The sequence below is a fragment of the Pelecanus crispus genome, chromosome 10 (assembly GCF_030463565.1).
Source record: "Pelecanus crispus isolate bPelCri1 chromosome 10, bPelCri1.pri, whole genome shotgun sequence".
NCBI classification, from domain to species: Eukaryota; Metazoa; Chordata; class Aves; order Pelecaniformes; family Pelecanidae; genus Pelecanus; species Pelecanus crispus.
Window position 1 is genome coordinate 40,861,751 of NC_134652.1, and position 15,235 is coordinate 40,876,985.

Genomic DNA, 15,235 nt, shown 5'->3' on the forward strand with positions numbered 1-15,235 from the left:
ACAAAAAAGTTTAAAGATAAAGCTAAGGGCAAAACATATAAGCACCATAATTATCCAGGTTCTAGGAAATAGCTAATTACAGAAGCTTCAGCCTCAGAGCTACAGCCTTTAATTTCATAAAGGCTCAGAAATACAATTAAGAGGTAAAAGTTCACCTCTTGAATTAAGAAATACTGAGAGACGTCTATCACTCGGAAATAATACCGTTTTGAGAAATGAATTCTCAGGAAATGTGTGAAATGAAGATACGTGTCTTGTTAAATGTAGAAAAATGCAGCATACTCGTATAAGATAAGAAGTCCCTCGTGCCTTACTTACAGTAAGTGAAATATACTCTTACACTGCCTTGTGTAGCTCTACCAAATCCTATCTACAGATAGTAGTCCTTCAGTAGAAGGACTTTCACTTACAGAAATGGAAAGCATAAGCAGAAACTTCTTTTCTAATTGGCAGTGGAGAGGCCCTGGACTGTAATGCTCAATCCACCTCTGCACGCCACAATTTAAGAAAGATTTAGCACCTCCTTCCAGCCCCCCCCAAAAACCAACTAGCCAGAGAACAGCAATGAGATTGACCCAAGATCTCCAAACTGTGCTCCATGTGGAAAGCTGATTTGTCTAGAGAATGAGTTACACTGCTCATGTTTTAAATGTTGAAGAACACTCCTGTCCACAAGAAAGCAGCTACAATGCTGCATCCCCAAAAAAGTCTCCATGCAGCATGACAGGCTCTTTTCAATGTATCATGGTTTGGCTTTTTTTTAAAAAAAAAAAAAAAAAATCTTTGGGTACACAAGGCACCACTGAATATTGCAACTTCTTTACTGTCTCCTTTTTCTCTTTCCAGATGGTACAGAATAAAACTACTTTCCTGAATTGTGGGAACCACCTGAGTTATTTTTATACACTGAACAATGTACACACTAGCAACAGTGCACCTCTTCTTTTTTGTTTTCACAGTGAAGTAACAGCATGACTATCCAGTATTCTTTTTAAAACAGTCAAAAATATTTCCATTTTCATGGAGGAACTGTTGTGATAGCTTCTGGAGGGAATATGGGCCATTAGCTATGTCTTGTCCTAGGTTAACATTGACAGAAAACAAAAAAGCGATTTTTTTTTTTTAAAGTCTTTATGCTGTTTAATATTATCATCATCGTCATCATTGTGTAAGAGGAATAGAGGTCATTGCTCTAAATCACATTGGGTATATATTTTTTTCCCCTACTTTGCAGTCCACTCAGTTCTTGGAACTGCTTTACATTTAGTTACTAAATAGGGGAATTTCTGCATTCAGCTTTCTTCATGGTCAATGAGGAAAAACAATACCAGCTACAATGAGCAGCCTTCATCATCAGCTCAACTTTTTTACATTCCCCCACTATATGCCTTTGAGTAATACTGGACCAAAGCACAGATACAGAGAAATTAATTTCACGTAATATCTTTAGGATGCAAGAACAATAAATGATCACTGCTAATGTGATGAGTGGAATAAAAGTATGATTCCATAGTACATACAATAGAGAGAATTAAATGCAACCTGCAATATTCTGTAAAATAAAAAAAATACAAAAGGGTGCATAAGGCAAACTCCTAAAAAAGCTGCGCTACAGAGCTTAATGAGAGCCTTTCTTTGAGATCTAGTTTCTCATCTGTGAGCACTCAAAACTTTTGTGAGCTCAGTTCCCATTTGGGTATGTTTGAGAAAATACACGGCCTCGCGAGACATTTCGATCATGCGGGCTGCCCCATTATGTATAAACACGATACAGAAGCTATCGGGCACCGCTCCAGTCCCAAACCCGGTGCCAGAAAGGTGACAACTGACTGCATAAGGACGTATATTGAAGGGAATGAACAAATTAACATGAGATTACTTTGTACTACTGCCACCAGGCATCCCAAGCTGTGCCTTCACCAGTTGCTCCTGCAGCGTGACAGGCTTCCCTCCTCACGCGAGTGCTCACCCAGTTGCACACCATGTCTTTCTCTTGAAAAACACGACCTGCTCAACTACCCCAGCTACTTTTTAGGAGCGCAGTGTCTCCTGAAACTCACAGCTCTGACATCAAAGGAAAAGAGCTGTGAATACGCAGTGGTGATCTGCAGAATAAATTATTGATAAAACAACAGGGCAAATCAGTTCTGAGCCTTCCCGTATTCCTGGTCAAGACATCAGCAAGTTACGCTACCCAGGTAAAACGACTTGTTCCAACAGCTGGGAAGCATCTTTAGATATATCTAAGTGCAAAAAGTGTTGAGACACCCCCGGAGCCTATCTTCTGTCGGGGGAATGCTGGACGTGCCACAAAATATGTAGGAAAGCGGACTGTAAAATATATTGTGCAATGTATCTACAATTCTGTATCAGAAAGGTGACAGTAATATAAATGCATGAATTCAGGAGCCAGCTATCTGAAGTTGCTGCAGAGCATTCTCATTTTCCCACAAATGAAGTAGTATCACAACAGAGGTAAACAACAGAGGAAAAGTTTTCATTTCAGCTATTATCAGAAGGACAAAAAGGGAAAAAAGCTTTCACAGCCAAGGGCAACAAAAAACTTCTCTGATGACAGATACATTAAATATAGTTTAAACATCACTTCTCTGTATGCATTATCCACTGCCAGCCACTCTGTAAAAAACTCTAGATACACTTGCAATATGACTTGAAAGAAAAATCACCTCTTTATAGAAAAATGCATTTCAAACCTGAAGGATACAACTAAATTGTATCCATTAAACTCATTTGAGATCAAATTAGCACCACTAGATTTGTTAGAAAATGAACACTTAGTGACACTAGAATGCACTTTTCTGCATGGGCTGTACTTCAAATTTGCAACTTCTTTTCCTTGTGCCAAAAAGGTTGCCTTGTTATACACACTGAGCAAGCTTTTTTAACCAGTAATAATATGTCTAAGCTTTCAACGACCTAGATAAATCTTAAATAAGATCTTTGGGAGAAGAGTATTATCAGACCTGGTATTTCAGCAAGAATTTTCCCTTCCTTGGAAAAATCTAAATCTGCAAACTAAAACCCCACCTCAATCAGGAGCGTAAATGGTCATCAAGAGATCTACACTTACATTTGCTTGAACAATGACAAAATAACGCGTCTTCTCTTCATAATTTAGTCTTTCCCGTAGAACTACTGCTCCGGACAAAGTGAGAGGAATATCAAAGGTCCTGTTGGAAGTCTGCAAAAGTTAAAACAGTACAATAAAATTGAACATGCTTCAAAATTAAAACACGTTTCAGATAGGCCATGACGAGATGGTCGATTGGATGGCATACCAAGATGGCACGTGCTTTCCAGATCAGAGATTTTAAAGTTTTCTATGTTTTCTCCCCACTCAGTTTACTCCATAAGAACCCCACAAGAAATAATCTATACGTAACAGAATTCTCCGATTCTTTGCATATATGTTATTACTTCCAACCACAAACTGAAGGCTAACTATCCTGCTTCTTGCATATTTGCCATGCTGCATTTGCAGTAGCGTGTTCAGAAAAAGCTTTCCCTATTTGTCAGCTGAGAGTTCAGGTCTTCAGTTCCTACAGTTCGGCTTGCCTTCATCTATTTCTTGTCACCACTGTAGAAACTACCAAGTATTAGAAATTAAGAAATCCACATCATTGTACTTATCTTCTCTTTATTCTGGCTTTCATGGGGGCAATGAAGTAGTAAACGTGCAGAGAACATCATTGCTACATGCTTCGGTGCCAGTTATGCACTTGTTCATACACTAGCAAATTCAGATTTCAGGGTAAATCAGGATGGGTAAATCGAGTGAAATTAAATTTGTCCTGCGTATTTGCTTAAGCAGATTCAGATTGCTAAGGTGTGGCACTGAATAGCAGGAGGTTACTGCTGGGGTGCACGCACCTTTAAAGGATTCACTTTGACTAATGACCCATTTTGGGAGGAGGATTACAGGCACAGACACAGGTTTCGGGTGTGAGGCTTGGTTCCAGTTCTCTTATCAAATTAATCACATTAAAAAAAAAAAAATCTTTTCATGCTCCAATCCATGTAGAATATAGTTAACATCTAAGTAGGTTGATCGTGTAATAGCAATACAATATTCCAAATCTCTCCACTGAAAACACTGCAGAGGTACAGAGTACTATTTTTTCCTTAGGTAACATACAAGGCCTTTTTTTCCTCTAAAAGCTGAAACATCTGCTTATATTGCAGTTTGTTTTTCAGCAAATAAATGATAACAATTATTAAATTCACCATGCTGCAGATATTTGTGGTGTGCAAGAAAACAGGATTGGAAAGTACATCACAGACTCTGCTAAATAACCGGAGACACTGTTTGCTTATGTCCGAGTTTGGCACTCATCTCTCTGGATAAAAAAAAATAGTTCCCACTTGGGGGTGGGGGGGTGAAATCTATTACAATATTTATACTGAGGCAAAACAGGAAACTAGAACAGACTCTGCTGGAAGAAGGAAGAACCAAGTAGGGTTGGGTTCAGTAGGGTTGGGTTCACTGCTTTCGCCCCCCGCCCCGTCCTTTCTTTTAACGGGATTTGCACAAACAAGCAAGCAGGTTGCGAACAGTGCAACTAATGGGTAGTATCTTTGACTGCTGTACAAGACGATGTGTGCATGCATACATATATGTGCCGCTTCTAATTCACAAGGAAGATTCTCCTCCTAACTGCTTTAGCCCATTTATCTCCGACTTAAAAGGCCAGAAACAGCTGGAAAAGACCCTGCAGCTGAGAACCAGCCAAGGCACTCTCAAAATAACTGCCTTTTCCTTGGCAGATCTTGGCATGAGGATGCACTTCAGTGGAACTGTACAACCTAAACTGTTAGGAAGGATCAGCACAATTTCAGCAGAAAACTTCAACCTCTTCCCAAACTGCTTATATCCGGAGGCCCCTCTTGCTCCAACACAGCACAGAAATGCGATCGTTCCCTGGTGATTTAAAGCTGAACTTCCAGACCTAAATTTGTGCCACAGCTCCTGAAGTTACCACATCAGATCAGCCCTGTGATTCCTCCTCCAAATTCCACTTATTTCTGCAGCAACCCAAACGGTAACGAAGCTCCAAGGCAATTAAAAGATGTGCACGAGACCATCACATCTCACCTGCATTTCCAGCCAATACTGGAATGAGCCAGTGCACGCTGGAAGTCAGGAACACCACGACACTGCTTTGTCACCCACTTACTCCAAGAAAACAAGACTGGTTCTCCATTCACTTCAAAACAGAGACAACAGAATGCTTTTGTACAGCAGTCTTCATGACTTAGAACATTTGTTGGCCCATAATTTTGAATCTGGGCCAGCAAATTTAAAATGGGGAAAGTCAGCAGGATAGCCATTTGATTTACTCCCCAGAGAGATGACAGGTGAAAAATCAGTATAGCAAAAGCATTATGCCTATTCCCTAACTCCGGATTAAACTCAAAATGTTTGATTTTGAATCCTCACCAAACACAATACAATGAATCTCAGTAAAATTAGCTAGTAAGGAGGGAGTCCAGAGCTTGTTTTGAGGATGCATTTGTCCTAGCAACCTTCAGGTATAAATAGAGCCCTCAGAGATCTAAAAACCCACTCTGCATTAGGAGACAGAATCTTTTTGGCAAGTTAATTGACCTGATCCTTACCTTTTAACAGCTAAGAAAAGTTTTATAGCATTGCTTTACATGATGCCTAGAGCCCTGCCCTATATCAAGTATGATTTGTACTCGTTTTTCTACTTGGCTTTTCTGTATCTTGCCAATTAAACAACAAAATAATTAATTAAACTGAATTTCTAGAATAACACCTCTTGTTTCTACAGTTTTTTTTTCAAATGCCTAAATTACTCTCCAGTGAAACTTATGAGCTATAATCAGTCGGCTTTTTCTAAGGCAGGAGACTATGTCATTGGTGCCGAACTACACTGCGGGCATCTTCATCACACAAGAGGCAGATCCTAGAAGTAGAAAAGCAGAGATAGTTCACACTAAGCTGTACACATAATTTTTGAGCATGGTATAATCACTTCCCAGGTTAAGGAAGAAAATCCACTTGTAGCAGATACTATGCAGTAACTCCTTGGCAAGTTGACAGCTGAGAGGAAACAGCTTACAACGATGCGAGGTCATCTCTGTCAAGCACACGCACAAAACGCACCACTGTGTAAAGCACTATTATACGCATAAAGGTTATCTACAGATGAAAGAATCCGATTTATTTAATCTGGACTTTAAAAGCACTAAGGCAAAGATACAATAAAGCAACTAATTACTCCAAAGAAGTTGTTCCAGCTGGGGAAACCCCTCAACAAGAACAAGTACGTTTCACTGAGTAAGAGAGGAAAAGTTTTAGGGAATGTTTTTTAACTCTTCCTGTAGCAAAACACCAGACCAAACCACTTCGGGATGCTATAATGTCCTTCACTAGTGGTTAGACAAACCTCTCTGCTGAACTTGAGGCACAACTGTGCTTGTGGGAGATGCTTTTAGAAAGATTTCCCAGGATGCCTTTGAGCAATATAATACTATGACTTAATAGTAAATTAAATACAAAGCAGCTCTTCTATTTCAGTGTGGCACAACACAACTTTAGCAGCCATAATATTTTAAGGGATTTGTATTTTGTTATTGTTTTCAGTATACCAACATATTCAGTGCATGCTTAAGTGTTTAATTTTTTGAAGCACTTTCCATTTTCTTAAGTTATCTGGAAGAAGTATTTTCTGGAAGAGGTATTTTCTCAGTGCCAACATTTTTCATAGTCTTTATTGAAACAGAAGAAATTATTTTAGCTGGTTTTGTTAAGTGCTATAAATGAAGGGTAAAAAAAAAAAAAAGAGTGGAGAGAAACATTCAAAAGGCTGGGGGGCATTTTTTGTGAATTTGAAACTGTTTGTCCATTCCTGTCACTCCTTCCTACCTCCTTTTTACTTTTCAGATATTTTTGGCAGCAGAATAGCATTTATAACACTACCGTTATGCGAACAGTTAAAAGATGATGTTAGCATAACATTTTAGTACCCTCTATTTCCATAGAAAACCCTTGCCTTTGTTTATAAAGTTTAGGAGAGAAGCTCTTCAGTCATACATACCACTGGTAGAAAGAACAGCCGAGACTGTAAGGTGATGAACCCACATGTCATGCACTAGTAATTTTACTCATTTAATAGTCTCACTTAAGTAAGTGTTATAACTCAAGAGACTGCTCAACTCTGCACAATCAATTTAACCTCTAAGAAACAACTACAAACATATAAAAAATGAAATCATTCCATATATACATAACAGAAAGTCAGAAAATTCCCTACCTCCCAAAAACCTAACATCACAATTCCAATTTTGTCAAAAAGACCTTGCCTCTTTGCAAAACAATGCTCCCCAGAAAAGGTTGTGGCTTAAGGTGCTGCAAAGTTGCTCAAGAAACTACCTCTGTCCTAAAAATACATAGATACAGTAAAGTAAATATTATGCCCCAGCATGTAGCTATGCAAAAAATGAACGATTACCCCAGTGAAAAGTAAAAAAGTAGGCTCTTATATCATTAGTTCACACTGAACTATTCCTTGATACTGCCACTATTCTACAAAATTCTACCTCCTAAAAAGTATAAACACAAAGCGTAATTCAGTAGATACCTGAACTCTTGTTGACTTCAACGGAAATAGGACTGAAGCCTTTATGACGCGTACAGCTTAAATGGCGCAAATTCAATCAGAACTTGTGTGCCTACACTTTTAATTAAACCGAAAATCAGATTGCCGTTTTCCCACAAAACCATTTCTGCTCAAATTCCCCTTAAGTAAGGAATTTCAATGAGAGGTTACTAAGTCTATATACTATATATTTCCCCCCCCACTTTAACATCTACGTCATCTTTTGGATGAATATATAATCGTGTTAGCCTGCTGAACAAATTATCACACTAGCTGACCCACAGTAACTGCACTCTTAGCCCATGGCAAAAGATAGCTTGGTTTACAAAAAAGGATTGCTAAAATTACTTCAAATACGCTACAAAAATGCATGTGGACACTTCACACACATCACCCATGTGCAAAACCTTGTTATAATAGAGAAAGTCACACATCTGACAACTAAAGAGAATTTATTTTAATACTTTAAGCTTTTTGTCTCTAAAAGTATGTGTTTGCAAAGTTAATAGGTAGGGATCGCTAGTGTTTTATTTTAGTATAGACGTCCCTCTTTTTTTTTTTTTGAAACAGTGATCTTTAAATATAAATATCTCCATGAGAAAAGTCAGAATGTCTCTTTTGAGAGTAACTTAGCCATGCCTATGAATATTTCTTAGCTGTGAATCTATTAGGTATACATGTGTGGGAGTAAATACAACTGCCTATCACGGACTGAAAAGGCATGCCAAAACCAAGATGGAGCGTATGAACAGTGCTGGAGAAGACAGGGGATTATTAATGTTTGATACTGAAGTAATCCAGCTGCTAACAGCACAGCAATGAAAGGGAAGGTAAATTCAGCTGTGTTTACATGGCAAGCAAGGCAGAGAGGGTATTCTGCATCAGGAAGGAAAGAATTTCTTTATGAAGTCCAACAGCAATCTCTTGTTTATTTGCTGCTTCAAGGTGTGTGTATATATACACACACATACACCTGAATGAGAAGAAAAGCTAAATGCACTTACCTTGTCGTTAGGATTGTACTGGATGACATATTCTATCTGGCCATTTGGACCATCATCAATGTCAGTAGCACCATTGTTTCCAGAAAATCCCGTAAAGATGGTTGTTCCAACTGGAGTTAGCTGCAAGAACAGAGACAGATACCCATTAAAACCTTAAGGTGTAAGAGAAACAATTAAAGAACTGTTTGCAAAGCTCCCCCCGCCAGCTTTGGTCTCTAATGCAAGGCTGACATTCTCTCCTCCCCTTTATTCACCCTGGAACCTCATGTATGAGCAACTATTTAGAAACAATGTACTTTAACTGATGCCAAGCGTCACACAGAGAGTGAAACCAATCTCCATTTTTATTCCACAGATTGTCTGCATTGGGACAGAACCCCATTTGTTTTAAACAAGATGAAGATGAAAAAAGACGGTCTTAGAAATGAAAGAATTCATGAAATAAATATAAATAGATCAAAAAAATGAAAGCTACTTTTTCAGACTCAGGAAGGAAAATGCAGATGAGCTGCAAAAGTAAACACAACTTATTTAAGAGTGCCTTCATAACAATGCAAATAGCGCCAGATAAATATTATTACATGCAAACACAGACACCCAGAGAGCTTTATGGCTTTAAACAAACACAAGAATGATGCTGTTTCTCCAATATTTTGTTGGCAGCAATTGAATACCCATAAAATTATAGTTTGAAAATGAATCAATTTATAATTATCCTAGCGTAGATAAATAGCATGAAATCAAGACCCATTGAGATCAAGGACAGAAGTCCAACTGACATCTTGGGAGTCATCATTTCTGAATATTAATATTCAGAAAACTTTGTGAGTAATCAACCCGAAAGAGAAAAACAAATGAACAAACAGTTCTGGATTGAAAATAGACACTACTCCTAGCCATGCTTCCTGCTGCTGCTCTCATCACACCCAAATTTTTGGCCCTTGAATTCACAGAGACCCACTGACCCCTCTTCTTTCCTCCAAATTTTACATTAAGTTGTTGCACACCTTTAAACCTGTAGGGTCTAAAAAGGTTTGAAATGCTGTAAAAAGAGAAGGTGGCAAAGGACAAATGCCATTCAAACATTTGTTACCAATGTGGATGCCATTTCACTTTCATATTTTGTAGTTCACGCCATAAAGTAAATAATTAACTGCTCATTTCCTCCTATAGTCATAGTTCCTGGTCTTGTTTTATTTCTAAAGGTACTAATTACTTGAAGAGCTTAATGGCTGACAGATTTCTCTGAGAAATATTTTCAGGGCAGAGAATAGTGAATCTTTGAAATAAAACCCGCCAATTCAAAGCCTTTTTATGATAAAATAAGCGGGGCTTAATTTACAGTACTTACATTATCTACAGTTGCGCCACAATTACTACGTACATTTACGTTTTGCTACAAACTTGACTTGCTTGCTATCAGTACAGATAGTCGAAGTGTCACACGTGGATGTAGGAAGCTGACTGTTCCCTCGTGCCTACTAATTGCGAGATAATTACCTCGCAGAGCGTCTCTGCCTTGTACCTCTGGTACAGCAGCAGCCTGCCAGGTATTCAGGAGAGCAATCCCCTCAGAAACATGAGCCTCGCCCGAGTACACCGCCACAAACGAAGAGGATAACGTGCTGGTTAACAGCGAAGTGCATGCGGAGGGGAGAAGGGGCTTTCTCATGTTTCTGTAAGGGGACAGAAGAACAAAGCAACCTGAAAACCAATTTGGGAATTTTACAGGGGGGTCTGTAGCTTCTTTCCGCCCCGCTGATGGCGGGCTGCCCTCGGCCGGCCGCCAGACACCCACCCAGGTGCCCCCTCGCTCCCCTCCTCAACAGCGCAGGGGAGGAAAATCAGAAGAACCCGCTCGAGACGGGGACATGGCTTACCCATCACCCTCACAGCCAGAACAGCCTCAACTTGGGGAAAACTAATTTAACGTACCGCCAATTAAAAATACACTGGGATGGTGACAAACGATGACAGAACAGCACCTTCCCCTACCCCACCCCCTCTTCCCAAGGCTCAGCTTCTCTCCTTCACTCCCGACTCCTCTCCTCCTCACAACTTTTTCCTCACTCCTCGCCTTTCTTAAATCCGTTCCCCTGAGGTGCCGCCGGCCTGGCTGAAGGGCTGGGCTGTGCCCTCTGCCAGGGCCCTGGGAACCGGCTGGAACCGGCCAAAACCGTCTGGGACTGGCCAGAACCGGCTCGAAGCGGCCGTGCCCAGCCCAGGGCAGCCCCAGCCTCTCCTCACAGCGACCCTTCATCCCCGGCCTGGGCACAGAGACCCACTACAACATAAATAAGAAAGTTTAACCAATTAATCACCAATTAATTGTGGCTGGAAAGCTGCCTGGCCGAAAAGGACCTGGGGGTGCTGGTCAACAGCGGCTGAACATGAGCCGCAGTGTGCCCAGGTGGCCAAGAAGGCCAACAGCATCCTGGCTTGTGTCAGGGGCAGTGTGGCCAGCAGGAGCAGGGAGGTGATTGTGCCCCTGTGCTCGGCGCTGGTGAGGCCGCACCTGGAATGCTGTGTCCAGTTTTGGGCCCCTCACTACAAGAAGGACATTGGGGTGCTGGAGCGTGTCCAGAGAAGGGCAACGGAGCTGGGGAAGGGTCTGGAGCACAGGGCTGGTGGGGAGCGGCTGAGGGAGCTGGGGGTGTTCAGCCTGGAGAAGAGGAGGCTGAGGGGAGACCTGATCGCTCTGCAGCTCCTGACAGGAGGGTGTAGTGGGGTGGGTGTTGGTCTCTTCTCCCAAGTAACTAGCAATAGGACAAGAGGAAATGGGCTCAAGCTGCTCCAGGGAAGGTTTAGATTGGATATTAGGAAAAATTTCTTCACGGAAAGGGTGGTCAAGCATTGGAAGAGGCTGCCCAGAGAGGTGGGGGAGTCACCATCCCTGGAAGCGTTCAAAAAACGGGCAGAGGTGGCACTTGGGGACATGGTTTAGTCTAGTCTACCCTTGATTGGTCTAGTGTGGACTTGGTAATGTTAGGTTAATGGTTGGACTGGATGATCTGAAAGGTCTTTTCCGACCTAAACGATTCTATGATTCTATTCTATAATCATTGGTTATGTGATAAAGTCTCATTAGTGGAAAGAGGCGGGCACTGTGCTGGCTTGTCAGGGGTTGGCACACCATGGACGTCTCCCATGCTTCTGCTGTCAAAACAGAAAAAGCCTCAGCACTCCCGGCCGAAGCAGAGAGGAGCAGCTTCAAAGACATCACACGGTGTAACAGGCCGGAAAGCGGGGCGGGGAGCACACTGCCAAGCACCACGCTCCTTAACTACCCCGCTCCCTTCGGCTGCCTACGCATTGCTCGGCACTCACGCCAAAGGAGCGCTCGCTGCTCGATGCCAGCGGGCGGCCACCACGCCAACGTGCTCTCAGGAGAGGGAGAAGTTCCTGCGGGAAATCGAATGATGGACCTCGATTAAAAAAATCCTGCCACATCAGAACAGCCCAAGAGCCGACAGACAGCCGAGGAGGCGTTGGTACCGCTGCCTCCGGCCGGACGCTGTAACGCCATGTCCTGCAAAGGGAGAGGGCAGAGCTCCAGCGCGACGGCCCAGGCGTCGAGACTGCCCCGACCGGGGACCTCCACGGCTGCCAAGGGGCCGAGGATGCCGAGAGCTCTGTTGCTTTTCAGAAGCACGCAACTGCTTGGTTTCCACTGAATTCAGCCAGCAGCTCTGCTCAGCAATAGTTGTTTGCTGTGTTTCATCCAGAGCAGCTGTATCGGGGTCCTGACAGGGGGCAGATAAATGATGACTAACATAAAAAAGGCTCCAGCACTGTAAAGCACATCATTAAGCGATAACAAAGGAGACAGTTGTAAAAAGGAAACAGCAGCAAACACCAGAATTACAATTGCATGCAGTAAAAGTCAAAAACGAAAGTCTTGGATTTAGTGTATTACATCCAAAATAACTGACTGCAGATGGGCAGACCTTCACGAGCCTAATACACAGGCTTTTAAGTTATCTACGTTTTCTTTTACACAATACAAATGATATTAGAAAGGACACTGAAAAAAATCCCCTGCCACTCCCTCTTCCTAAAAAAGTTAGGAAAAAATTAACTCATTCCACTCAACTTTCCAGCCTGTCCAAGATCTCACATCAGAGATTACTGCAGCCTTTGGAAAAATTCAGATGAGCTCTTAACTAAATGTCTCAAACTCCACTTCTAATCATTTGAGAGGCACTCAGCATGCAAAGCTACACAATATTTTACACTGGGATCTCAACATTGCGATGATTCACCATTAGCCAGTAATACCACTTTTACCCACAGTTTGTGAGGGCTTTCTGACAGACTGCTGTCACCATCCACTTTATTGTTGGAACAAGGCGGAACTCAGTTCACCTTATAAAATGTGACTATATATATAGTACTACATATACAGAATATATATACACTGTTCTTTATCAACATGACTATCCCCGCTGTTCTTGTTTAAATAAGGATTACTTATTATGTGAATAGCCCATGAGGAACTGCATTCCTAGGAAGACAGACAGGTAACAGGAACAAATATTCTTCTAGCGAATATTATGGAGTTATCTAAAATATGTATCCGAAAGCTAAAAGAGCAGGCTGAAAGACTGGATTTGATCTCAGATGGATATAAAATGGGCATGCCATTTGAATACCTGCGTGTCCAAGCAGAACAAACCGGCTCATCAGGTTTTTGGCGTTGGCCAAAAGCAGAACATCGAGATGGTTTTGTATTATATACTACATAATATATGTAATTTCTCAAACTAGTGATTGAATTCATTCTTTAGCAGGCACACACACTCTCTAGATGGTAAAGACTTATCTAGAGCTCCAACCACCCCACACCATTGCTATGTCAACCTGTAAGAGAGATGCTGCACAGCACCCATTTTCCCAGTTTCCAACTTGTTTCATTCTCAGAAAAAAGATCTTCCACCACCAAGTCTTCTGGCAGTCAGGAGAGATGGAAATAAGTCTGCGGAGGGGCTTCCCGGCTCTTTTGTTTTGCTCCCTTTCAGAAGGACCCAAAATTGGCTCCAGAAAGCGTTGCTTCAGCTGCCTCTAGAGCCCTGCTTGTCTCCTTCCCATTAGCCATGCCTACTTCAGAGAATACCTTGGAGGGGGAATTTTGTTTCTCCATATTAAACTTCAGTATCTCCTGCAGAAAGGGACTGAAGTTACATAGTAAACTGTTTGACCACACTAAGTCTCTTACTTTATGCAACATAATGTTAGGGATTGTGAAGAAAAAAATTAGTGTCAGTGACAGTTTGAGGATAATAATCTCTGTGGGAATTCAAAGTGGTGAAAAAAGAACCACAATGACAAGAAACAAGTAAGATTTCAAAAGAACGCAATTAAACAAATAGAGAGGAAATGCCCACAATAAATCTTACTCTTCCACAGCCAACAGCTGAAATGCTTAAACATTTCCTTCAACATGATTTATGTCTATTAGAAGTCTAGATGCAGACAGGAACATTCAACGCTTCCATAAAACATTTTGAAAATAAATTTTCCTATTATTGCCTATTTACAAAGTTAAAAATGAATAATTTTTCACAGTGACCCCAAACAGCAGAACAAAGATTTACAGTTAATCATTCTGAGCTAATATTCTTTTGATGATGTCTACCTGCAGAGATTAATTATTTCAATACCACAAGGAAAAAGATATGAATAACTACACCAGAAGCAATGAAAATTCAGCACAAGTTATAATTCTCAGCAGCCCAAAGCCAAAGTTTTAAGATGACTTAAGTTCAAGAAACACACTCATTTTGCAAAGGATTCCCGTCTCTGCCAACTTAAGGGGGAAAAAACCACCCCAAAACCAAACCAACTCTAAAATTTGGGTTTACAAACAGAAAATTCTCATCAGCTATGAGGTTATGAATGTTTAATAAAGTAATGCTGACTTCGAACAGTATTCTAGTAACTTTGCTACCATTTCCAAAAAAACCCTGGCTAGTGTAGGTTAATGGTTGAACTGGATGATCTTAAAGGTCTTTTCCAACCCAAATGATTCTATGATTCTGTTCTATGATTAAGTGCTCCTCGGCTTACCAACACCTCTGTAGCACTCAAGTAAGGCTCATGTGAAAAATTAATACAAAAAAAGCCAGTCTTATAAAACCCAGGCAATACAGAATTAGAGTTGTATTATCTTAACAAATTTTATCTCTGTATTTACACAGTAAATGTATATATACATACATATATATACATATATGTACATATGCATATATATACATACATATATATATATTACAGTATTTTAGTTCCTAGTCCCTGTATTAGGTTATATGTACTTAAAACCCTTGTGGCAATACTATAGATTTGCCTGTAGAGCATTAACCGAGTTGCATAATTCTTCTGAATTTCAACCTAACTCTAGAACTTTGTTTTAATATACTGTAATAACTCTAAGTCACTAATACGCATGGCCAAATTTAGCCCCAGGCTAATGTCATTTTGTTAGGATTTTTTCCTAAATGAATAATGATGTGACGTTTTCATATGAATAAAAATATATAACACACAAAACAGGAAATAACCCGGCAGAGTATTTCTACTTATCATAAAAAT

At 40.7% G+C, this 15,235-nt stretch overlaps 1 protein-coding gene across 3 annotated transcripts in view; it reads right to left on the reverse strand.

Annotated features, from left to right (window-relative positions):
• PCDH15 (protocadherin related 15) overlaps positions 1-15,235 on the reverse strand; it is a 400,140-nt gene that overhangs the window by 262,932 nt on the left and 121,973 nt on the right. For all 3 annotated transcript variants that reach the window (XM_075717276.1, XM_075717274.1, XM_075717275.1), the window contains exons 5-6: positions 8,648-8,767; positions 3,092-3,202 (exon numbers count right to left, since the gene is read on the reverse strand). In XM_075717276.1, the coding sequence (XP_075573391.1) occupies positions 3,092-3,202; positions 8,648-8,767 (231 nt within the window). The remainder of the gene's footprint in view (positions 1-3,091; positions 3,203-8,647; positions 8,768-15,235) is intronic.